Genomic DNA, 27,720 nt, shown 5'->3' on the forward strand with positions numbered 1-27,720 from the left:
CGGTTTCAGTATTTCAATTTTAAAAAAATGATATCATTCAGTTTAACATTAATTCGGTTCGGTTTTAAGAACCCCAATTTTTTAACATTTCTTATTTTTCCAAACATAGTACCAAACAATACATATTCACATAGTTAAAATCCAAACTCTAAACATTATATAACAAAATAGCAATCAAAAGTTTAAACACACTGCACGGTATAATTTGCCGTTCATAACTAACCAAATCTAATTAATTAAGAAGACCAATAAGATGCTCATATTGATAATCAAATTAAATTGAAACCTTATAATTATTAAACTAACAGTAGGATTAATTTAATTGTGGTGATTGCCCCGTAAAACAAGAGGCTAACAACCTCACGGCTCTCTTTTCTCTCTTTGCTGACTTTGGGAGTTTGGGACCAAAACATCGCTGTCATTAAATGGAATCATTATCTTAAGAGCCACAAAATTTTAATCTTTCATTATCCATCGTTAATTGCATTATATTCCTTTCTAGGTAAAGGATACAAAACAACTTTTAACATTGCTTGCTGTTGCTTTTTGCTGCAAACAGCACAACATATCGGATTGCTATGGAATAACTTTGAAATTTAGGACAAAAACCTCAAAATCAAAGATAGCTATGGAATACAAAAACTCTACAAAAGTCATTTAAAATCCATCACTTTAAAAGTATTTAAAAGTCTTGACTGAATACACCCCCATTAGTTGAATAAAGACATTGTAGATACATAATTCTAAATTAAAGAAATGCATATGTATTATTTTGACTTAAAAAGTAGAGTTAATTCCATTCTTTGTCATTCTTCCACAAGGCTGAACCCCAACCCTAAGGGCCCCCCACACCCCGGCCCGACAGAGCATTTGGGAAAATGTAAATCATGGTGACTCAACTGAACATGAACCACAGAGGCTAGACCGGTGCTCACTGCGCACAAGGAGCCCCCCTTACTTTGAAAGGTAATTCCATTGTTTGTCATAGATTTATAGGTTGCAGTCCACTTTTAGTCATTTTTTTTATTAAAACATCCCCATTTAGTCCTAGTATTATTGTGTCATGACCATTTTTCGTTATCGTTTAACAAAATCGTTGAAATTAAATGTTGTTAAATATAAAGACATTTCAATCTTCATTATACAACGTAGGTTGAACCGTTATATATGTATTTTTTGTTTATTTTGTTGAAAAAAAATTCTATAATTGAAGATCGAAATGCCTTTGTATTTCACAATATTTAAACTGTTTTGTCGATAAAGGACAAAAAATGATTATGCCACAATAATACAAGGACCAAAAGTGGATGTTCTAATAAATAAATAAAAAAAAAAACTTAAAGTGGATTGTCACCTATAAATCTAGGGCCAAAAAACTTAAAGTTGTACGTTAGTATCTAACGGTGTCCAAACCACTTGATTATCATCCTTTACAAGGATTCAAGCCACGGTAAATGAAATTGGCTTAATTTACGTATATCAATCTTTAAAAAAAAAAATGGATGTATATCAACATAATTTTTAGACACGTTAATTTTATTGAATTTATTTTTAAAAAATATTTTAAGAAATTATTCGTATTATGTATGGTATATAACCGAGTGCATATTATACCGCGATTTGAATTGTAAAACTAAACCTCAAATGAACCTTACAAATTCGAAGTAATTGAAATCATAAAAATTAACCCAAATACAAATTTGAAGACATTGAAATCACTAAAATTAAACAAATTACAAATCTGAAAACACGAAAATCATTAAAAATTAAGACATTACAACTAACCGATTCCATTGAAAGCAAATACATTTATTCATTACCATCTATCACACCTTTGATTTGCTTTGCAAATCTTAGCTTAGCTTAGCTTAAACCTCTAATCTAAACTAATCTACTTGACAATGCTTGTCCATATCCCCCTCTCACTGTTTTTCTTCACAACCTCCGAAACCAAAACCAATACCTCAGCTGGCCACGCCATCCCCTTTTCCACCCACCAGCATTTCAACGTTAAAGAATCCGTTTCTCAGGCCATCAAACTCCATCCCCTGCCAAAAACCCAGGAGGAATTCATCGATGAAAGCCGCCATAAGGGGAAGGAGGGTAGTTGGAAGCTCAAGCTCCTGCACAGAGATAAATTGCCCTTTTCCCATATTACCGACTTCAGCCGCCAATTCGGATCCCGAATGAAAAGGGACGCACACAGAGTGGCCGCCCTCATTCGCAGAACTCGCAGCGGCGACAGTGGGAAAACCGCCGAGTATGAGGTGGAGGAGTTCGGGGCGGAGGTGGTTTCCTGTATGGATCAAGGGAGTGGAGAATACTTTGTGAGGATTGGAGTCGGGAGTCCGGCGAAAAATCAGTAAATGGTGATTGACTATGGGAGTGATATTGTGTGGGTTCAGTGTCAACCTTGTAACTAATGCTACCATCAATATGACCCGGTGTTCGACCCATCTCTCTCAATAGTTTAACAAATATTGGGGCCAAAACCCACAAAACCATTTGAGCCGTCAATGGAAATCTGGAGGCCTTCTTGCTCGATGTTCCCTATGATGGATAGTCCGGTTGGGGATGGAGCAAATGCAAAGCGAAACGTGCCCCTTTCATCAACTTGTATAAAAATGTTCGTAGCTGGAATGGTCAGGATTGGACCACCCATCAGGAGAAATGATACGGTTGGCCAGAACTGTAACAAACCGGTTTAAGTCCTAGCATGTGTCCAATATTGAGATGCTGGGTGCCCGAGGAAGGCTGGCAGTTTGCGTCATAAATGCCTCGTGCAACGCCGCGTATGCCACCATCTGAGACACACAAGTAGTAGAATTAAGACAAACCCCCAAGATACAAAATTCAAAAGACAAAAGCTCAAACCCAATCTGAAATTACAGAAGCCCAGAAACAATTAAAAGGAAGATCTCTTCAAATAACATAAACACAATCAAGTCACAGTCCAGATCAGCATAGAATATAAGTGTATGTGTACTGTAAGAGATCAGTACCACTTCATCACGTCCATAGGACTACTACTCCTAACCTAAGGTGTTAAGGTTCAAAATTAGTTAATCAATTACACAACTAACCGAAGAATACAAAAACTACTTCTCAAGTTCTATTATTTATGTTTTAAAAAAAAAATCTAATATTTATAGATATAAAGGCTCCGATTCTATACCTCGAGTGGCGTACACAGCATTGGGCGACGCATTTATGACACAAACCGCCAACCTTCCTCGGGCACCCAGCGTCTCAATATTAGACACATGCTACGATTTAAACGGGTTCATTACGGTTTTGGTACCAACCGTATCATTTTTCCTAATGGGTGGCCTGATCCTGACCATTCCAGCTAGGAACGTTTTAATACCAGTTGATGAATGGGGCACATTTTGCTTTGCATTTGCTCTATCCCCAACCAGACTATCCATCTTAGGGAACATCCAGCAAGAAGGCATCTAGATTTCTATTGACAGCTCAAATGGTTCGTGGGTTTTGGCCACAATATTTGTTAACATATTGAGAAAGACGTGTCGAACACCGGGTCATATTGATGTTTGCATTGGTTACAGGGTTGACACTGAACCCACACAATATCACTCCCTGAGTCAATCACCATATATTGATTTTTTGCCGGACTCCCGACCCCAATCCTCACTAAGTATTCTCCACTCCCTTGATCCATACCGGAAACCACATCCGACCCGAACTCCTCCACCTCATACTCGGCGGCTTTCCCACTGCCGCCGCCGCGAGTTCTGCGAATGAGGGCGGCGACTCTGTGTGCGTCCCTTTTCATCCGGGATCCGAATCGGCGGCGGAAGTCGGTAAAATGGGGAAAGGGCAATTTATCTCTATGCAGGAGCTTGAGCTTCCAACTACCCTCCTCCCCTTTATGGCGGCTTTCATCGATGAATTCCTCCTGGGTTTTTGGCCGGGGATGGAGTTTGATTGCCTGAGAAACCGATTCTTTAACGTTGAAATGCTGGTGGGGGGAAAGGGGATGGCATGGCTGGCTGAGGTATTGGTTTCGGTTACGGAGATTTTAAAGAAAAACAATTAGGAGGATATGGACAAGCATTGTCAAGTAGATTAGTTTAGATTAGAGGTTTAAGCTAAGCTAAGCTAAGCTAAGATTTGCAAAGCAAATCAAAGGTGTGATAGATAGATGGTGTGAAGAAGAATTGAAGAAGAAGAAGAAAATGTGGAGGTTCATTTATAGTGTTTTTTTACTAACGTTTAGAAAAAAAATCACAAATATTCCCTTTCAAAAAAAAAAAATCACAAATATTCCCCATCAAAAAAAAATGACAAATATAAAAACATAAAGACTATTGTGCCGTTAAGATTTCACGGTTGAGACGGAGAAACTTAACGAAAGGACTAGCGGAGGTCATTTTTGAAATTCGGAGGATGACGGATGCTCAAAACAAAAGTTTAGGACTATTAATGGCGAAACCACTAAACTCGAGGACCCTTGACTAGTATTTACTCTTTATTAAATATAAAAATTTCAATTAAAAAATATATCTCAAAAAGAATTGTTAGTTTCGTGAAGCAATTCATAACTTTGCAATGAAGGTAATGATAATTTGTTACACTATTCATTGTAACTATGGAGCTTAATTAGAAAGAATTAATTATATTTCTAGAATTAATATGATAATTAGGATGGTACAACTTAATTAGAGGGAGAGTTAATATTGTGCCTAAATTAATATAGGGAAATTATGTAAATCACAATATATCATTACCTTGTATAGTTAGTATAATTTTAGTAGGTTAATTATTATAGATATTAGTAGATTAGTATAAATAGACCATTGTATATGAAGATGGAGGAGAGAAATATATTGTTATTCTAGTCTTTTATGTTAAAGAATTTTTCATTCTCTTTCATTATATTGTTTTACTTTTGGAGTTACCGTAACTCGAATACGGATTGGAGCCAGAAGCCTGCTCGAAAGGTTTCTTCCGTTGCGTACTAAATTTCAGTACGTAACATTGGTGCTCTCGTTGAGAGGATTTGTGGATGCATCACGTAACAATTGGTGCTTTCATTGATTACAGTGGTGAGAGTATCACTATCTTTTTATTTTTTGTTATTATTGTTATTTTGTTTGTTAGCCGTATAGGCATTCCTTAGAATTTATTTTTACAAAAATAGTGAAAAAAAAAGTCCAAAAAAAAAGAGAAAAAAAAGCCAAAAAAAAAAAGTCCAAAAAAGAGAGGAAAAAAGGAGTGGAAATATACGAAAAATTTTTTTTTTTTTTTTTTATGGAAAATATTACTCGCCGGTGCTTATTGGTTTCTGTACACCAAGTTTGGTATCCGATCGATGATTTTGTATTGTATGAGATCTTTTCTACGAAATGATCCGTACAATATATTCATATTTTAAAGGATGAGGGTCACACCTTATTCCAAGCTTTGGTATGGTTTGATTCCATTGTGGATTCAATTGTTGCCAAACATGCATTCCATGGCCACAACATTTATGAAGGATATTGCACTATGAATATAGAATTTCCTGATGCAAATTTAATAATGGCTACTTGTGTGGAAGTAGATCATCATCAAACTCCCACTCATCAGGTGGAAATTGATGCGGAAGTAATGATCGAAAAAGAGTTTGGTGATAATGTGGTCGATATGAGTTCTAGTATAATTGTTGGTGAGGACTATACTAATCAATTCAATGAGAAAGAAATTAAAAAATTTACTCATGAGGAGGTAGATCATGCATCAAATAGCATGGATTCAACTCAAATTGAAGCTCCAATTCAAGCTAAAGCAACAACTACAATAGGGTATATCAAATCTCCCCAATTGTTTCAAGAATCAATTTTCACATCAATAGTGTCTTTGGAGGAAAGCCTCATCCACTTTGCAGTAGAAATGATTCCCAGATTGGTTCAAATCATGACACCAATAAGGAATTCTGTTACAAGGCAATCCAGTGAACATGTAGTCTATGATGTCCACGTTTGGCAAATCAATCAAACAGTATCATCAAAGCATGGATATGCTCATTTCCATACATACACCTTGAGGACAAGGTGTTTTTTGAAGGGGTGGAGAGTGTTACACTATTCATTGTAACTATGGAGCTTAATTAGAAAGAATTAATTATATTTCTAGAATTAATATGATAATTAGGATGGTACAACTTAATTAGAGGGAGAGTTAATATTGTGCCTAAATTAGTATAGGGAAATTATGTAAATCACAATATATCATTACCTTGTATAGTTAGTATAATTTTAGTAGGTTAATTATTGTAGGTATTAGTAAATTAGTATAAATAGACCATTGTATATGAAGATTGGAAGGAGAGTAATATATTGTTATTCCAGTCTTTTATATTGAAGAATTATTCATTCTCTTTCATTATATTGTTTTACTTTTGAAGTTACCGTAACTCGAATACGGATTGGAGCTAGAAGCCTACTCGAAAGGTTTCTTCCGTTGTGTACTAAATTTCAGTACGTAACATTGGTGCTTTCATTGAGAGTTGAACTCAAGGTGCTTTCATTTCCTTACCTACACCTTGAGGACAAGGTGTTTTTTGAAGGGGTGGAGAGTGATACGCCCTTAATTGTAATTATGGGGCTTAATTAGGAAGAATTAATTATATTTCTAGAATTAGGATGATAATTAGGATGGTACAACTTAATTAGTGGAAGAGTTAATATTGTGCCTAAATTAATATAGGGAAATTATGTAAATCACAATATATCATTACCTTGTATAGTTAGTATAATTTTAGTAGGTTAATTATTATAGATATTAGTAGATTAGTATAAATAGACCATTGTATATGAAGATGGAGGAGAGAAATATATTGTTATTCTAGTCTTTTATGTTAAAGAATTCTTCATTCTCTTTCATTATATTGTTTTACTTTTGGAGTTACCATAACTCGAATACGGATTGGAGCCAGAAGCCTGCTCGAAAGCTTTCTTCCGTTGCGTACTAAATTTCAGTACGTAACATAATTTTTCTCCATAAGGTTTGCTTATTGTGTGCCACACATGACTACTTCATAGCCTATTCTTCTTTCTAAATTTAAAATCCACGGGAAATAGTCAACTAGACACTTCAACTTTATATTAGAAGACAATTATGTCTCTAAATTTTAAAAGATCACTATTAAATACTTGCTGAACTCGTCATGTTAGTGCATCTGAGTCTAACAACGGATATTCAACTAGAACAACTGTTTATTAGGGTTTCGGTGATGAAACTGTTAGGAACCAGTGTATTTAGATTTTGATGATACCAATATTACTAGGATCGTAGACACCTCTTTTATTTTCGCTATATTTGATCTTTCGTGTTAGACGAAAGATTTAGCAACTCACCATGTGATTCGGCTAAGTAGCATACATACACGAATCTGAGTTGTGACCATTAGTTTAGGTCAACGAAAAGAAGTGAAGAACAAGAGAAGACCGAGATAATAACACAGACCGAAAGATAGAAGGGTCTAGCTCTCGCGTAAACTTCGAATGATAAGGAAATTGTTTTTTGATCAGCAACAACAACGAAAGATAAAGGAAATCTTTTGTGTAACTTCCTCAAGACCATTAAGTCTAAGTTAGACTTGAATAGACACATTAAATGCACAAACAAATAGAATGTTGTCTATGTCTCACAGTTGGGCAATTATCCTAGATAAAAGAAGTCCTTGGTATTAATAAAATACTTGTTAAATAAATATATATCATTATTTTATATTATAACTTTGTTATTTAATTAAAAAAAATATTGTACAAAAAAATATAATAGACAATGTAGTGAATACAATCAATTGATGAATTTGAATTTAAAGAATTTTTACATTGGATACAAATAAAGACAATATAATTAATACAATTATTTCTCTTAATTAATTTATTGATAATGAATAATTATTTTTTAACAAAGACATTGAAGGGACAATGTAGCGAATATAATTAATTGATGAATTTGAATGTAAAGAATTTTTATATTGGAGAAAAATAAAGACAATATAACTAATGAAATTAATTCTCTTATTTAATTTATTGATAATGAATAATTTTTTTTTGAATAAAGACATTGTAGACACATAATTCTAAATTAAAGAAATGCATATGTATTATTTTGACTTAAAAAGTAGAGTTAATTCCATTCTTTGTCATTCTTACAAAAGGCTGAACCCCAACCCTAAGGGCCCCCCACACCTCGGCCCGACAGAGCATTTGGGAAAATGTAAATCATGGTGACTCAACTGAACATGAACCACAGAGGCTAGACCGGTGCTCACTGCGCACAAGGAGATCCCTTACTTTGAAAGGTAATTCCATTGTTTAGTCCACTTTTAGTCATTTTTTTATTAAAACATCCCCATTTAGTCCTAGTATTATTGTGTCATGACCATTTTTCATTATCGTTTAACAAAATCGTTGAAATTAAATGTTGTTAAATATAAAGACATTTCAATATTCAGTATACAACGTAGGTTGAACCGTTATATATATATTTTTTTTGTTTATTTTGTTGAAAAAAAATTCTATAATTGAAGATCGAAATGCCTTTGTATTTCACAATATTTAAACTGTTTTGTCGATAAAGGACAAAAAATAATTATGCCACAATAATACTAGGACCAAAAGTGGATGTTCTAATAAAAAATAAAAAATAAAAAAAAAAAACTTAAAGTGGATTGTCACTATAAATCTAGGGCCAACAATGAAATTAACCCTTATTTATTTTTTTTTCTTCACTTTATTACTGGTATTTTCTTAGCTTCCTTTAATCGTTTTATAAACATTTAGCTATAGAATTATTTTATTTCATTAAGAATTATTGACATGAATTTACACTGAAGCAATGAAGAAAAGTAATATATATTACATACAAGAAATGATTATTAGTTCAAAACGTATTTGTTTTGTGTTTTGAGGGTAGCTAATAATAAATTTTTAAATTTACGATTCATTATATAATTGTTAATTTTAACATAAACTTGAGGTGAGAAACTAAAATAACCACTGAATAAACAATTCAGAAACTAATTGAGGACATATGTATAATTAGGGGTTAAGTTTACCATTATATAGCATAATTGAGAGACTAAAATTGTCAATTGCTCAATTATGTATATGTAACTTTATCTCTATTCAAATACATGTACATCGTAATGAACAAAAATCCATAAAATTGTACAAAATAAGTGTTTAGTACAAACGAAGAAATTTCGAACAAAAGGGTCGGAACTCGCTAATAGGAAAGAAGAGAAAAACAATATAGAATATAAGATTTTGGAAAAATACCACACTTATATCATTCCCCCCCCCCCCCTCCTAATTATTTTTGTAAGCACATTAGCCCGTCAATTAATCAATAAGTGGCGGTTTCCCCCCTCCTGATATATTAAATTGACATTTCAACCCTTAAAGAACATATTTAATTATTTTTCTTCTCCAACAAATTATTGCATATACGTAGGAATGACCACAATCAGTAGGAATGACCACGATCGATTCGAACTGAACCGGACACTATTGCCATAGAATTAAAAGTTTCCGATTATGATTCAGATCTAGAACCCAATATTTGGATTTCAGTTTATTAAAATTATAAATAAAAAAAACTAGATCCTGAACCGTGAACCGACAGTTCCGGATTCGATTTGCGATTTTGAACCGTCAATATTTTAAAATTTTAGATTTTATATTTTAAAATAGCCTAAATTCAACAATAAATGTATTTTATTTTTTTTCAGTTCGAAACATGAATCGACCGTTCCGGTTCGCGATTATAATAATCTCTAAATATCGGGTTTCGATTCTAAATTATAATTGGAATATTTTGGTTTGGTTGCTACAGTGTCTATTTGGTTTGAACCAAATTGTGGATTGGATAAGAAAAATAAATGAAATATTTATTTTAAGGGTAAATATGTCGATTTAACATTTCAGATGGAAAAACAGCCACTTGAATAATTCAGGGGGAAAAGTGCTATAAGTATATATAACTCAGGAGAAAAAGTGCCAATTTTCCTAAGATTTTAATAGACTCTATAAAATAGTTTATATGTGATTAAGATTATCAATCTGTATTTTGGTGAGGTCGAATTGAAGAGTTATTCTAAGTAATACAAGTTTGGTGTTTTGAAATGATGAGAAGAGGGAGTCACCACAACTTTGTCGACATGTGAAACAATCATTAGGGGTTCTGATCTACCTTTAATTTGGTGTTTACAACCTAAGTTGGAATTCATACATGAAATATATATAATGGCTTTTAGAAAGGTGTTTTTGCTTTCCTTCTTTTGAAACATTATATTGTTGTACATTGTGCTTATCATCTCATTTTAATTACGAACAAATAAGAATCTTTTTTTTCACATTGCAGATAACATATACTGTTCTAAAATTACCCCCTTCTTTTTAGTGTATATATTACAATTTGCATGCAGTGTATGTGAAAAGCAAATTTCATATATGCAACATCGTTACAATACTCTCCCGTTAAGTAGTACACTAGGGGTAGGCGTTTTGAGATTTGATTCGATTTTTTTCGGTTTCAGTATTTCAATTTTAAAAAAATGATATCATTCAGTTTAACATTAATTCGGTTCGGTTTAAGAACCCCAATTTTTTAACATTTCTTATTTTTCCAAACATAGTACCAAACAATACATATTCACATAGTTAAAATCCAAACTCTAAACATTATATAACAAAATAGCAATCAAAAGTTTAAACACACTGCACGGTATAATTTGCCGTTCATAACTAACCAAATCTAATTAATTAAGAAGACCAATAAGATGCTCATATTGATAATCAAATTAAATTGAAACCTTATAATTATTAAACTAACAGTAGGATTAATTTAATTGTGGTGATTGCCCCGTAAAACAAGAGGCTAACAACCTCACGGCTCTCTTTTCTCTCTTTGCTGACTTTGGGAGTTTGGGACCAAAACATCGCTGTCATTAAATGGAATCATTATCTTAAGAGCCACAAAATTTTAATCTTTCATTATCCATCGTTAATTGCATTATATTCCTTTCTAGGTAAAGGATACAAAACAACTTTTAACATTGCTTGCTGTTGCTTTTTGCTGCAAACAGCACAACATATCGGATTGCTATGGAATAACTTTGAAATTTAGGACAAAAACCTCAAAATCAAAGATAGCTATGGAATACAAAAACTCTACAAAAGTCATTTAAAATCCATCACTTTAAAAGTATTTAAAAGTCTTGACTGAATACACCCCCATTAGTTGAATAAAGACATTGTAGATACATAATTCTAAATTAAAGAAATGCATATGTATTATTTTGACTTAAAAAGTAGAGTTAATTCCATTCTTTGTCATTCTTCCACAAGGCTGAACCCCAACCCTAAGGGCCCCCCACACCCCGGCCCGACAGAGCATTTGGGAAAATGTAAATCATGGTGACTCAACTGAACATGAACCACAGAGGCTAGACCGGTGCTCACTGCGCACAAGGAGCCCCCCTTACTTTGAAAGGTAATTCCATTGTTTGTCATAGATTTATAGGTTGCAGTCCACTTTTAGTCATTTTTTTTATTAAAACATCCCCATTTAGTCCTAGTATTATTGTGTCATGACCATTTTTCGTTATCGTTTAACAAAATCGTTGAAATTAAATGTTGTTAAATATAAAGACATTTCAATCTTCATTATACAACGTAGGTTGAACCGTTATATATGTATTTTTTGTTTATTTTGTTGAAAAAAAATTCTATAATTGAAGATCGAAATGCCTTTGTATTTCACAATATTTAAACTGTTTTGTCGATAAAGGACAAAAAATGATTATGCCACAATAATACAAGGACCAAAAGTGGATGTTCTAATAAATAAATAAAAAAAAAAACTTAAAGTGGATTGTCACCTATAAATCTAGGGCCAAAAAACTTAAAGTTGTACGTTAGTATCTAACGGTGTCCAAACCACTTGATTATCATCCTTTACAAGGATTCAAGCCACGGTAAATGAAATTGGCTTAATTTACGTATATCAATCTTTAAAAAAAAAAATGGATGTATATCAACATAATTTTTAGACACGTTAATTTTATTGAATTTATTTTTAAAAAATATTTTAAGAAATTATTCGTATTATGTATGGTATATAACCGAGTGCATATTATACCGCGATTTGAATTGTAAAACTAAACCTCAAATGAACCTTACAAATTCGAAGTAATTGAAATCATAAAAATTAACCCAAATACAAATTTGAAGACATTGAAATCACTAAAATTAAACAAATTACAAATCTGAAAACACGAAAATCATTAAAAATTAAGACATTACAACTAACCGATTCCATTGAAAGCAAATACATTTATTCATTACCATCTATCACACCTTTGATTTGCTTTGCAAATCTTAGCTTAGCTTAGCTTAAACCTCTAATCTAAACTAATCTACTTGACAATGCTTGTCCATATCCCCCTCTCACTGTTTTTCTTCACAACCTCCGAAACCAAAACCAATACCTCAGCTGGCCACGCCATCCCCTTTTCCACCCACCAGCATTTCAACGTTAAAGAATCCGTTTCTCAGGCCATCAAACTCCATCCCCTGCCAAAAACCCAGGAGGAATTCATCGATGAAAGCCGCCATAAGGGGAAGGAGGGTAGTTGGAAGCTCAAGCTCCTGCACAGAGATAAATTGCCCTTTTCCCATATTACCGACTTCAGCCGCCAATTCGGATCCCGAATGAAAAGGGACGCACACAGAGTGGCCGCCCTCATTCGCAGAACTCGCAGCGGCGACAGTGGGAAAACCGCCGAGTATGAGGTGGAGGAGTTCGGGGCGGAGGTGGTTTCCTGTATGGATCAAGGGAGTGGAGAATACTTTGTGAGGATTGGAGTCGGGAGTCCGGCGAAAAATCAGTAAATGGTGATTGACTATGGGAGTGATATTGTGTGGGTTCAGTGTCAACCTTGTAACTAATGCTACCATCAATATGACCCGGTGTTCGACCCATCTCTCTCAATAGTTTAACAAATATTGGGGCCAAAACCCACAAAACCATTTGAGCCGTCAATGGAAATCTGGAGGCCTTCTTGCTCGATGTTCCCTATGATGGATAGTCCGGTTGGGGATGGAGCAAATGCAAAGCGAAACGTGCCCCTTTCATCAACTTGTATAAAAATGTTCGTAGCTGGAATGGTCAGGATTGGACCACCCATCAGGAGAAATGATACGGTTGGCCAGAACTGTAACAAACCGGTTTAAGTCCTAGCATGTGTCCAATATTGAGATGCTGGGTGCCCGAGGAAGGCTGGCAGTTTGCGTCATAAATGCCTCGTGCAACGCCGCGTATGCCACCATCTGAGACACACAAGTAGTAGAATTAAGACAAACCCCCAAGATACAAAATTCAAAAGACAAAAGCTCAAACCCAATCTGAAATTACAGAAGCCCAGAAACAATTAAAAGGAAGATCTCTTCAAATAACATAAACACAATCAAGTCACAGTCCAGATCAGCATAGAATATAAGTGTATGTGTACTGTAAGAGATCAGTACCACTTCATCACGTCCATAGGACTACTACTCCTAACCTAAGGTGTTAAGGTTCAAAATTAGTTAATCAATTACACAACTAACCGAAGAATACAAAAACTACTTCTCATGTTCTATTATTTATGTTTTAAAAAAAAAAAAATCTAATATTTATAGATATAAAGGCTCCGATTCTATACCTCGAGTGGCGTACGCAGCATTGGGCGACGCATTTATGACACAAACCGCCAACCTTCCTCGGGCACCCAGCGTCTCAATATTAGACACATGCTACGATTTAAACGGGTTCATTACGGTTTTGGTACCAACCGTATCATTTTTCCTAATGGGTGGCCTGATCCTGACCATTCCAGCTAGGAACGTTTTAATACCAGTTGATGAATGGGGCACATTTTGCTTTGCATTTGCTCTATCCCCAACCAGACTATCCATCTTAGGGAACATCCAGCAAGAAGGCATCTAGATTTCTATTGACAGCTCAAATGGTTCGTGGGTTTTGGCCACAATATTTGTTAACATATTGAGAAAGACGTGTCGAACACCGGGTCATATTGATGTTTGCATTGGTTACAGGGTTGACACTGAACCCACACAATATCACTCCCTGAGTCAATCACCATATATTGATTTTTTGCCGGACTCCCGACCCCAATCCTCACTAAGTATTCTCCACTCCCTTGATCCATACCGGAAACCACATCCGACCCGAACTCCTCCACCTCATACTCGGCGGCTTTCCCACTGCCGCCGCCGCGAGTTCTGCGAATGAGGGCGGCGACTCTGTGTGCGTCCCTTTTCATCCGGGATCCGAATCGGCGGCGGAAGTCGGTAAAATGGGGAAAGGGCAATTTATCTCTATGCAGGAGCTTGAGCTTCCAACTACCCTCCTCCCCTTTATGGCGGCTTTCATCGATGAATTCCTCCTGGGTTTTTGGCCGGGGATGGAGTTTGATTGCCTGAGAAACCGATTCTTTAACGTTGAAATGCTGGTGGGGGGAAAGGGGATGGCATGGCTGGCTGAGGTATTGGTTTCGGTTACGGAGATTTTAAAGAAAAACAATTAGGAGGATATGGACAAGCATTGTCAAGTAGATTAGTTTAGATTAGAGGTTTAAGCTAAGCTAAGCTAAGCTAAGATTTGCAAAGCAAATCAAAGGTGTGATAGATAGATGGTGTGAAGAAGAATTGAAGAAGAAGAAGAAAATGTGGAGGTTCATTTATAGTGTTTTTTTACTAACGTTTAGAAAAAAAATCACAAATATTCCCTTTCAAAAAAAAAAATCACAAATATTCCCCATCAAAAAAAAATGACAAATATAAAAACATAAAGACTATTGTGCCGTTAAGATTTCACGGTTGAGACGGAGAAACTTAAAGAAAGGACTAGCGGAGGTCATTTTTGAAATTCGGAGGATGACGGATGCCCAAAACAAAAGTTTAGGACTATTAATGGCGAAACCACTAAACTCGAGGACCCTTGACTAGTATTTACTCTTTATTAAATATAAAAATTTCAATTAAAAAATATATCTCAAAAAGAATTGTTAGTTTCGTGAAGCAATTCATAACTTTGCAATGAAGGTAATGATAATTTGTTACACTATTCATTGTAACTATGGAGCTTAATTAGAAAGAATTAATTATATTTCTAGAATTAATATGATAATTAGGATGGTACAACTTAATTAGAGGGAGAGTTAATATTGTGCCTAAATTAATATAGGGAAATTATGTAAATCACAATATATCATTACCTTGTATAGTTAGTATAATTTTAGTAGGTTAATTATTATAGATATTAGTAGATTAGTATAAATAGACCATTGTATATGAAGATGGAGGAGAGAAATATATTGTTATTCTAGTCTTTTATGTTAAAGAATTTTTCATTCTCTTTCATTATATTGTTTTACTTTTGGAGTTACCGTAACTCGAATACGGATTGGAGCCAGAAGCCTGCTCGAAAGGTTTCTTCCGTTGCGTACTAAATTTCAGTACGTAACATTGGTGCTCTCGTTGAGAGGATTTGTGGATGCATCACGTAACAATTGGTGCTTTCATTGATTACAGTGGTGAGAGTATCACTATCTTTTTATTTTTTGTTATTATTGTTATTTTGTTTGTTAGCCGTATAGGCATTCCTTAGAATTTATTTTTACAAAAATAGTGAAAAAAAAAGTCCAAAAAAAAAGAGAAAAAAAAGCCAAAAAAAAAAAGTCCAAAAAAGAGAGGAAAAAAGGAGTGGAAATATACGAAAATTTTTTTTTTTTTTTTTATGGAAAATATTACTCGCCGGTGCTTATTGGTTTCTGTACACCAAGTTTGGTATTCGATCGATGATTTTGTATTGTATGAGATCTTTTCTACGAAATGATCCGTACAATATATTCATATTTTAAAGGATGAGGGTCACACCTTATTCCAAGCTTTGGTATGGTTTGATTCCATTGTGGATTCAATTGTTGCCAAACATGCATTCCATGGCCACAACATTTATGAAGGATATTGCACTATGAATATAGAATTTCCTGATGCAAATTTAATAATGGCTACTTGTGTGGAAGTAGATCATCATCAAACTCCCACTCATCAGGTGGAAATTGATGCGGAAGTAATGATCGAAAAAGAGTTTGGTGATAATGTGGTCGATATGAGTTCTAGTATAATTGTTGGTGAGGACTATACTAATCAATTCAATGAGAAAGAAATTAAAAAATTTACTCATGAGGAGGTAGATCATGCATCAAATAGCATGGATTCAACTCAAATTGAAGCTCCAATTCAAGCTAAAGCAACAACTACAATAGGGTATATCAAATCTCCCCAATTGTTTCAAGAATCAATTTTCACATCAATAGTGTCTTTGGAGGAAAGCCTCATCCACTTTGCAGTAGAAATGATTCCCAGATTGGTTCAAATCATGACACCAATAAGGAATTCTGTTACAAGGCAATCCAGTGAACATGTAGTCTATGATGTCCACGTTTGGCAAATCAATCAAACAGTATCATCAAAGCATGGATATGCTCATTTCCATACATACACCTTGAGGACAAGGTGTTTTTTGAAGGGGTGGAGAGTGTTACACTATTCATTGTAACTATGGAGCTTAATTAGAAAGAATTAATTATATTTCTAGAATTAATATGATAATTAGGATGGTACAACTTAATTAGAGGGAGAGTTAATATTGTGCCTAAATTAGTATAGGGAAATTATGTAAATCACAATATATCATTACCTTGTATAGTTAGTATAATTTTAGTAGGTTAATTATTGTAGGTATTAGTAAATTAGTATAAATAGACCATTGTATATGAAGATTGGAAGGAGAGTAATATATTGTTATTCCAGTCTTTTATATTGAAGAATTATTCATTCTCTTTCATTATATTGTTTTACTTTTGAAGTTACCGTAACTCGAATACGGATTGGAGCTAGAAGCCTACTCGAAAGGTTTCTTCCGTTGCGTACTAAATTTCAGTACGTAACATTGGTGCTTTCATTGAGAGTTGAACTCAAGGTGCTTTCATTTCCTTACCTACACCTTGAGGACAAGGTGTTTTTTGAAGGGGTGGAGAGTGATACGCCCTTAATTGTAATTATGGGGCTTAATTAGGAAGAATTAATTATATTTCTAGAATTAGGATGATAATTAGGATGGTACAACTTAATTAGTGGAAGAGTTAATATTGTGCCTAAATTAATATAGGGAAATTATTTAAATCACAATATATCATTACCTTGTATAGTTAGTATAATTTTAGTAGGTTAATTATTATAGATATTAGTAGATTAGTATAAATAGACCATTGTATATGAAGATGGAGGAGAGAAATATATTGTTATTCTAGTCTTTTATGTTAAAGAATTCTTCATTCTCTTTCATTATATTGTTTTACTTTTGGAGTTACCATAACTCGAATACGGATTGGAGCCAGAAGCCTGCTCGAAAGCTTTCTTCCGTTGCGTACTAAATTTCAGTACGTAACATAATTTTTCTCCATAAGGTTTGCTTATTGTGTGCCACACATGACTACTTCATAGCCTATTCTTCTTTCTAAATTTAAAATCCACGGGAAATAGTCAACTAGACACTTCAACTTTATATTAGAAGACAATTATGTCTCTAAATTTTAAAAGATCACTATTAAATACTTGCTGAACTCGTCATGTTAGTGCATCTGAGTCTAACAACGGATATTCAACTAGAACAACTGTTTATTAGGGTTTCGGTGATGAAACTGTTAGGAACCAGTGTATTTAGATTTTGATGATACCAATATTACTAGGATCGTAGACACCTCTTTTATTTTCGCTATATTTGATCTTTCGTGTTAGACGAAAGATTTAGCAACTCACCATGTGATTCGGCTAAGTAGCATACATACACGAATCTGAGTTGTGACCATTAGTTTAGGTCAACGAAAAGAAGTGAAGAACAAGAGAAGACCGAGAGAATAACACAGACCGAAAGATAGAAGGGTCTAGCTCTCGCGTAAACTTCGAATGATAAGGAAATTGTTTTTTGATCAGCAACAACAACGAAAGATAAAGGAAATCTTTTGTGTAACTTCCTCAAGACCATTAAGTCTAAGTTAGACTTGAATAGACACATTCAATGCACAAACAAATAGAATGTTGTCTATGTCTCACAGTTGGGAAATCATCCTAGATAATAGAAGTCCTTGGTATTAATAAAATACTTGTTAAATAAATATATATCATTATTTTATATTATAACTTTGATATTTAATTAAAAAAAATATTGTACAAAAAAAGATAATAGACAATGTAGTGAATACAATCAATTGATGAATTTGAATTTAAAGAATTTTTACATTGGATACAAATAAAGACAATATAATTAATACAATTATTTCTCTTAATTAATTTATTGATAATGAATAATTATTTTTTAACAAAGACATTGTAGGGACAATGTAGCGAATATAATTAATTGATGAATTTGAATGTAAAGAATTTTTATATTGGAGAAAAATAAAGACAATATAACTAATGAAATTAATTCTCTTATTTAATTTATTGATAATGAATAATTTTTTTTTGAATAAAGACATTGTAGACACATAATTCTAAATTAAAGAAATGCATATGTATTATTTTGACTTAAAAAGTAGAGTTAATTCCATTCTTTGTCATTCTTCCAAAAGGCTGAACCCCAACCTAAGGGCCCCCCACACCCCGGCCCGACAGAGCATTTGGGAAAATGTAAATCATGGTGACTCAACTGAACATGAACCACAGAGGCTAGACCGGTGCTCACTGCGCACAAGGAGACCCCTTACTTTGAAAGGTAATTCCATTGTTTGTCATAGATTTATAGGTTACAGTCCACTTTTAGTCATTTTTTTATTAAAACATCCCCATTTAGTCCTAGTATTATTGTGTCAAGACCATTTTTCGTTATCGTTTAACAAAATCGTTGAAATTAAATGTTGTTAAATATAAAGACATTTCAATCTTCATTATACAACGTAGGTTGAACCGTTATATATATTTTTTTGTTTATTTTGTTGAAAAAAAATTCTATAATTGAAGATCGAAATGCCTTTGTATTTCACAATATTTAAACTGTTTTGTCGATAAAGGACAAAAAATAATTATGCCACAATAATACTAGGACCAAAAGTGGATGTTCTAATTAAAAAAAAAAAAAAAAAAAAAAAAAAAAAAAAAAAAAAAAAACTTAAAGTGGATTGTCACTATAAATCTAGGGCCAACAATGAAATTAACCCTTATTTATTTTTTTTTCTTCACTTTACTACTGGTATTTTCTTAACTTCCTTTAATCGTTTGATAAACATTTAGCTATAGAATTATTTTATTTCATTAAGAATTAATGACATGAATTTACACTGAAGCAAAGAAGAAAAGTAATATATATTACATACAAGAAATGATTATTAGTTCAAAACGTATTTGTTTTGTGTTTTGAGGGTAGCTAATAATAAATTTTTAAATTTACGATTCATTATATAATTGTTAATTTTAACATAAACTTGAGGTGAGAAACTAAAATAACCACTAAATAAACAATTCAGAAACTAATTGAGGACATATGTATAATTAGGGGTTAAGTTTACCATTATATAGCATAATTGAGAGACTAAAATTGCCAATTTCTTAATTATGTATATGTAACTTTATCTCTATTCAAAATACATGTACTTGGTAATGAACAAAAATCCATAAAATTGTACAAAATAAGTCGTTCAGTGCAAACGAAGAAATTTCGAACAAAAGGGTCGGAACTCGCTAAAAGGAAAGAAGAGAAAAACAATATAGAATATAAGATTTTGGAAAAATACCACTTTTTCTCCCTGAGTTATATACTTATATCATCCCCCCCCCCCCCCCCCCCCCCCCCCAAATTATTTTTGTAAGCACATTAGCCCCCTCAATTAATCATTAAGTGGCGGTTTCCCCCCCTCCTGATATATTAAATTGACATTTCTACCCTTAAAGAAAATATTTTATTTATTTTTCTTCTCCTACAAATTATTGCATATACGTAGGAATGACCACAATCAGTAGGAATGACCACGATCGATTCGAACTGAACCGGACACTATTGCCATCGAATTAAAAGTTTCCGATTATGATTCAGATCTAGAATCCAATATTTGGATTTCAGTTTATTAAAATTATAAATAAAAAAAACTAGATCCTGAATCGTGAACCGACAGTTCCGGATTCGATTTGAGATTTTGAACCGTCTATATTTTAAAATTTTAGATTTTATATTTTAAAACAGTCTAAATTCAACAATAAATGTATTTTATTTTTTCAGTTCGAAACATGAATCGGCCGTTCCGGTTCGCGATTATAATAATCTCTAAATATCGGGTTTCGATTCTAAATTGTAATTGGAATATTTTGGTTTGGTTGCTACAGTGTCTATTTGGTTTGAACCAAATTGTGGATTGGATAAGAAAAATAAATGAAATATTTATTTTAAGGGTAAATATGTCGATTTAACATTTCAGATGGAAAAACAGCCACTTGAATAATTTAGGGGGAAAAGTGCTATAAGTATATATAACTCAGGAGAAAAAGTGCCATTTTTCCTAAGATTTTAATAGACTCTATAAAATAGTTTATATGTGAGTAAGTTTATCAATCTGTATTTTGGTGAGGTCGAATTGAAGAGTTATTCTAAGTAATACAAGTTTGGTGTGTTGAAATGATGAGAAGAGGGAGTCACCACAACTTTGTCGACATGTGAAACAATCATTAGGGGCTCTGATCTACCTTTAATTTGGTGTTAACAACCTAAGTTGGAATTCATACATGAAATATATATAATGGCTTTTAGAAAGGTGTTTTTGCTTTCCTTCTTTTGAAACATTATATTGTTGTACATTGTGCTTATCATCTCATTTTAATTACGAACAAATACGAATCTTTTTTCACATTGCAGATAACATATAATGTTCTAAAATTACCCCCTTCTTTTTAGTGTATATATTACAATTTGCATGCAGTGTATGTGAAAATCAAATTTCATATATGCAACATCATTACAATACTCTCCCGTTAAGTAGTACACTAGGGGTAGGCGTTTTGAGATTTGATTCGATTTTTTTCGGTTTCAGTATTTCAATTTTAAAAAAAATGATATCATTCAGTTTAACATTAATTCGGTTCGGTTTAAGAACCCCATTTTTTTAACATTTCTTATTTTTTCAAACATAGTACCAAACAATACATATTCACATAGTTAAAATCCAAACTCTAAACATTATATAACAAAATAGCAATCAAAAGTTTAAACACGCTGCACGGTATAATTTGCCGTTCATAACTAACCAAATCTAATAAATTAAGAAGACCAATAAGATGCTCATATTGATAATCAAATTAAATTGAAACCTTGTAATTATTAAACTAACAGTAGGATTAATTTAATTGTGGTGATTGCCCCGTAAAACAAGAGGCTAACAACCTCACGGCTCTCTTTTCTCTCTTTGCTGACTTTGGGAGTTTGGGACCAAAACATCGCTGTCATTAAATGGAATCATTATCTTAAGAGCCACAAAACTTTAATCTTTCATTATCCATCGTTAATTGCATTATATTCCTTTCTAGGTAAAGGATACAAAAGTATTTTCCCTATATACAATATATTATAATATATCGTATTATTGGGTGGCTGTGGTGCAAGTAGGAGATTGAGTCAATTAGTGACTTAATCTGTTATGCAACTCAGGATATTCAGTTAAGCTTTAACTGAATATCTGCCTATGTTGATGGCATGTAGGCTTCTAAGCAAAATAGTCCTCCCACAGCTCCCGAGTTCAGGACACGTACTATCACGTATTCGGGAGAGAAGTGGTAGACAAAACGACACTAACCTTTATTCTGCAGGTTTACCATCTCGTGGCAATACCAACGACTATGGCTGGGGATATTTGGGCGATCCTAAAGCTTCCGCTGTAACGAGCCAGGTTACTCATTTACTACAGTTTGTGTTAGTCTTAACATTATTATCTAACATTTGGTATCAGAGCTAGTCATATTTTATCCTTAAGAATATGGAAACATTAAGATATGTCTTACCATGTTTGTCATTATTAAAATGTTCATAGTGATTATAATGCTCCTTATTACTATTAATATTTTAATTAATGATAACATTATTTTTATGGTATTAAGACATTAATTGTTTCCAAATTGATTTATGTGGCATTTATTTTCAGACTTAAGTTTTATTACATTTTACAGTTATATCCAAAAATGTTTTAAAGGTTAACAGTTTTAACTATTGTTTTCCATATTTAGTCTCCAAATTAGCATAATAATATTATTATGGCTATTTATTGCTTTTTTGGTTTATTTGCAATTTTATGCCATTAACAATACTATTAATTGAGTTTTGGAGAGTGATTTTTAATCGATTCAGAATTTTGGAAAAACATGTTTTCTTGGTAATCTATCACATAATTTATTTAATTATGATTTTAGATGTTAATTGCCCACATTTAGTTAAGTATGAATAATTGAATACACATTTAGTGTTTTTCATACTCTTTAAATTGTTTTATGCATTCAATCACATTAAGTGCATAATATTAAGTTTAATTATGCAATTAGAATTTGTGAGATTTTTTTTTTTATTTATGAATAAAACATATACTATGGCTTGATATTTGTGAATTTAGCCTGTTTCTCACAAAGTTGATTTTATGCAATTAAAACTTTTCCACGTGGGCTTATAGTTTTTAACCTTTCAAAGTATACATCTATTATATTATTATTCAAAATTTGAATTTCTTTGGTTAGAAATCATACTAGTTTTGAATATTAATTGTATACTTTGAGGTTATTGCTCATATTTAAAATTGTTTTGGTTTATGCAATTTATTTAGAATATATGAGTTTAATGTTTGATTTTATGCATACTTGTCCACTGCATAATATTCTGTTTTTTTTTTTAATTATGCAATTTTATTATGCCTTTAGAAATGCATACTTTAGGATGGAATTATATTAGTTCCTTATTAAGTTGGACCTATGCATAAAACTTTAGTTGCGGTAGTGCCTGAATTTAAGCACGTTTTAGTCTGTTAATTTAGTTCATCAATTTAAAGCCTTATCCATAGGTGAATCTACAATCTTATAGATCTCCCAAACGGTTTTACTTCAAACATGAGAACACATGACTTAGGGAAGTTTCTTGGGGAGGAATACTAGTTCTATGGCCCTAGCTTAAAAGCCTTGTTGCTACTAGTCCCCTTGCGACGCTACTCTGTCTAAGGAGTTGGTATTTAACCGAGCTTCGTCTCGACCAACTTTCCTGGGAGTATACCTAATAATTGTCTATCATGTGTTGGTTTAATTTGTTTGTTAGGCTTTAAATTCCCCTTTTTCCAAGTGATTACAATTTCTAGATTAATTAAAGAGTAGCCACAACATCTTTAATTTACTAAAAATTGTCTAAAGTTCAAATCACAAAAAGATGGCAATGATAAATGCCTAAAAGTGATCCTATAATTTTAATTAGTTGGGGAGTAGCCATAACATCCTTAATCAGTTAAAATTATATATTGAGTTGTTGGGTCACATAAAATTTGATTAATGTCTAGTGATCTTATAATTCTAATTAGTTGGGGAGTAGCCACAACATCCTTAATCAGTTAAAATTATATATTGAGTTGTTAGGGTCACATAAAGTTTTAGACATATCAATTGTGATTAATTGTATGTAATACGATGGAATTTAGCCCACAGGCAATTTCGTTATATTTGTATGATTAATTAGGATGAAATACTGAACTATGATCATAATTTAGCCCACAGGAAATTATGTATCGGAATTTAGTTTAGTAGGTTTATCAGTGATGATAAGGAATAAAGATTTACCTCTATCATGAAGCTTAATTTTATGATGTGAACTTTAGGTCATATATCTTAATTTGCCCACAGGGATTAAGATAAGGAACATGATCTCTTAAGTGTTTTTTGGTCATAATGGTTGTAATGAATCTAATTGAATTAAAACTTCAGCCCACAGGCAAGTTTTATGTCACTTGATTCTTCAACCCATTTGATAATTGTATGGTTGTAATGAATCTAATTGAATTAAAACTTTAGCCCACAGGCAAGTTTTATGTCACTTGATTCTTCAACTCATTTGCTAATTATTTCATCATAAAATTTCAGTTGGATCTTATTGAGTAAAACTTTAGCCCACAGGCAAGTTTTATGTCACTAGATTCTTCTGGCCATTTAGTAATTGAGATAAAATACTATCATAAGTGTTTAATTGAATTTAATAGAATTAAAACTTTAGCTCACAGGCAAGTTTTATGTCAAATAAATTCATCAACCCATTAGATAATAACTTTTATCCCAATTTCTTAGAATTTATAAATTTAGTTCAATTATAATTCTAAGTTTCATGGTTTGCATTGGCAAAACATGTATTTAGTCACTTCCCAAAATTTAGATACACCTTTTATTAATTATTTTTCACGAAGCTTACTTGGTTATTTGGATTAACTATAGTAAGTTGCGTGGTATGATATACTTCTTTTGGATTCCAATAATAAAATATATCTTCTGAGCCGAATTCCAACTTGGTTTTGGAAGGCGTATTTTATTCTTTTAGTATGTCCAACTATGGTGGAGAATCATGTCCTCATTAATCATTCATTTAGTTGGACTATAATTGAAACCAAATATTGATTATTTAGTGTGCCCAACTAATGGTGGAGAATTATATCTTCATTATTTATTTGGTCAAATCAATTATGAGTGTTATATCATTAATTTGGCTAAAGAATATCTTAATCAGTGGGAGTGATCATTTAGAAAAAGATCATTAAAATACTCCACTAAAACTGATGGATTTAATTGTTTTCATACATTCCAAATTGGGTTGTGCGTCCAACAATAAGTCCAAAAGTTTCCACAAGTATTAATTAATTTTTGTTCTTATAATTCATAAGTTCATTTCATTGAACGTTTGGTTGTACAACATATTTATGAAAATGTTGTAACAATATTAATGAATTTATTAGAACGAAATCATTTAACTTGTGGTGCACTGCCAATTAATAAATTCTTTAGCAATTAACAGAGTCTTTAGTTTCTTCAAAATTGATCCTGGGCCATTTTTGGTTTGTAAGGCTCAAAACAATTTTGCAAGATCTATAAGTAAGACTCGTAATGTTCAATTAATTTCGAGGTGCACCTTGAGATTATTTGGGAAGTTGGTGTATGTTTAAGATTCCAAATTATTGACTTAGACCTTATGGTTTATGTCATTGGAATGTTTCTGTGACTTGACTATCTTTTGGGCTATCTTAATGAGTGGGAGTGACAGACGTGTCAACTCCAAGCTCTTAGCCGTTAGAGGTAGTGTTTATGTTAACTTATAAACAACTCATAGAATATAGTTAGCATTATGCTAATATTAAGAGATCTCTACTTAAGGCATGCTTCTAAGATTTTGGAGATCATACAGTGAATTTGGATGGTTTCTTCCTTCAGTTGTGCACATAATATATTTTGAGAAACATCCATTAAGGGACTAAGAATAAACGTAGGGTTTGTTCATAAAGAACCTAAGTTAGAGAATTTAAATGCATGTGATCATAGTAGATACTACTCACTTGATTAGTAGATGACGTATTACTATGATTCTTGTATTTTGTTCTTTAATGAAGGTTGTGCCAGTACTTGCACCAAGTGGGAGAATGCAAGTATTTTCCCTATATACAATATATTATAATATATTGTATTATTGGGTGGCTGTGGTGCAAGTAGGAGATTGAGTCAATTAGTGACTTAATCTGTTATGCAACTCAGGATATTCAGTTAAGCTTTAACTGAATATCTGCCTATGTTGATGGCATGTAGGCTTCTAAGCAAAATAGTCCTCCCACAGCTCCCGAGTTCAGGACACGTACTATCACGTATTCGGGAGAGAAGTGGTAGACAAAACGACACTAACCTTTATTCTGCAGGTTTACCATCTCGTGGCAATACCAACGACTATGGCTGGGGATATTTGGGCGATCCTAAAGCTTCCGCTGTAACGAGCCAGGTTACTCATTTACTACAGTTTGTGTTAGTCTTAACATTATTATCTAACATACAAAACAACTTTTAACATTGCTTGCTGTTGCTTTTTGCTGCAAACAGCACAACATATCGGATTGCTATGGAATAACTTTGAAATTTAGGACAAAAACATCAAAATCAAAGATAGCTATGGAATACAAAAACTCTACAAAAGTCATTTAAAATCCATCACTTTAAAAGTATTTAAAAATCTTGACTGAATACACCCACATTAGTTGTTATTCAAAATGTTGGATAACAACGAATATTAACATGCAAATAAAAAAAATGATATTTATTTATTTTACTCCAGAAAAAGATATATAGAGAGAAAATTAAAACATACAACTACAAAAATTTATGTTATTGTGCTCTCTATAGCATCCACCATCAGCAATAATGTTCGGATTTCCTTAAAACTGATTTGCTTCATCCACCATCCTCCTAATGTATGTGCAAGAAGCGTTGAAGTTTTTATTTTCTAGAATACAATGAATTACAAAATTATATTTGAACACTAAAATGTATATGTTCTCAACTAACTTGAACAAAGATAAACATATACACTTTGAACTTAATTTATACGAAACTGTTCGTAGAAATTTAAGGGTAGAATGAGTTTCTTTTTTATGGGAAGAAAATAAGAATTTTGAGGTGTCAAAAGTTCTTAGACGTTCTACCCAATTGAATTCATTAGCATGCATGATTGACAATTTTAATAAAAATAAATCTAATGTTAAAATTCAAAAATTTCAGAAGGTCAAAATCCTGAAAAAGTTGAATTGTACTTGTACTAGGGCAAACCTACATCCATTTCCAATGCGGGAATAATGCTACTTAAAATTCTTCCTAACTCCATTTCTCATAACTCAAATGAGTACGTATACTTTGAGAATCAATTTCTAAATCATCCATTATTCATCTTGTGCGTATAATAAATTAATAATATATCAAATTCATCATCTCCACTAGGAGAACCCGAATCTAATTTCACCTAATTCAAATAAGAAGTAGACCTACTTAAAATTATACCTCAAAATGATCACTTTAAATGTCATTTTAGTTAATTTTTACTACAAATACCTTATAAAAATAAATATAAATCCACAAAATGTGTGTTGGTTAATGCATGTACACCTCACAATTCACACCCAACTCGACTTGCACTTTGAGGTGATCTGGGTGGAAATTTTTATATTTAAATTCGACGTACTACTTGCTGTTATTTAAAAAGTTTGATTAGAACGAATATGAACAACAAATGAAGAGTGCAAGATATATTTACTTTACACAAAGTTCCAATTCCTTGAAGGGATGGTGATAAGATATTTGGGGTGGATGAGGCCTTAGATTAATATTCTGAGGAAGGGAATTTGGAAAGAATTTAGAATGCTAGGTAGGTTGTGTTGATGCAACTGAATGGAATATGTTGAAAACATTTTGCAAAAATTAAGAGAATTGAAGACAGAGGAGATTGAAAAGAGAAGAGTTAGGACAACATGGTCACGTGGCTCGAACTTTCTCTCCACAAAAACAACATATTCTTTGTCGTCTATGATTATTGGAACTTAAATTCATACTATAT

At 32.7% G+C, this 27,720-nt stretch overlaps 2 protein-coding genes and 2 pseudogenes across 2 annotated transcripts; 2 read left to right on the forward strand and 2 right to left on the reverse strand.

Annotated features, from left to right (window-relative positions):
- Positions 1-1,756: 1,756 nt before the first annotated feature.
- Positions 1,757-3,128, forward strand: LOC109186029 (protein ASPARTIC PROTEASE IN GUARD CELL 2-like). The gene has a single exon (XM_019335944.1). It carries the CDS (start codon positions 1,902-1,904, stop codon positions 2,364-2,366), a length of 465 nt encoding a protein of 154 aa, XP_019191489.1. The 5' UTR covers positions 1,757-1,901; the 3' UTR covers positions 2,367-3,128.
- On the reverse strand, positions 2,387-4,032 carry LOC109186024 (annotated as a pseudogene).
- Positions 4,033-12,285: 8,253 nt separating this feature from the next.
- LOC109186026 lies at positions 12,286-14,580 on the reverse strand (annotated as a pseudogene).
- Positions 12,426-13,451, forward strand: LOC109186030 (protein ASPARTIC PROTEASE IN GUARD CELL 2-like). Its single transcript, XM_019335945.1, has one exon. It carries the CDS (start codon positions 12,447-12,449, stop codon positions 12,909-12,911), a length of 465 nt encoding a protein of 154 aa, XP_019191490.1. The 5' UTR covers positions 12,426-12,446; the 3' UTR covers positions 12,912-13,451.
- Positions 14,581-27,720: the final 13,140 nt, after the last annotated feature.

Source organism: Ipomoea nil, unplaced genomic scaffold (genome assembly GCF_001879475.1).
Source record: "Ipomoea nil cultivar Tokyo-kokei standard unplaced genomic scaffold, Asagao_1.1 scaffold1375, whole genome shotgun sequence".
NCBI lineage: Eukaryota > Viridiplantae > Streptophyta > Magnoliopsida > Solanales > Convolvulaceae > Ipomoea > Ipomoea nil.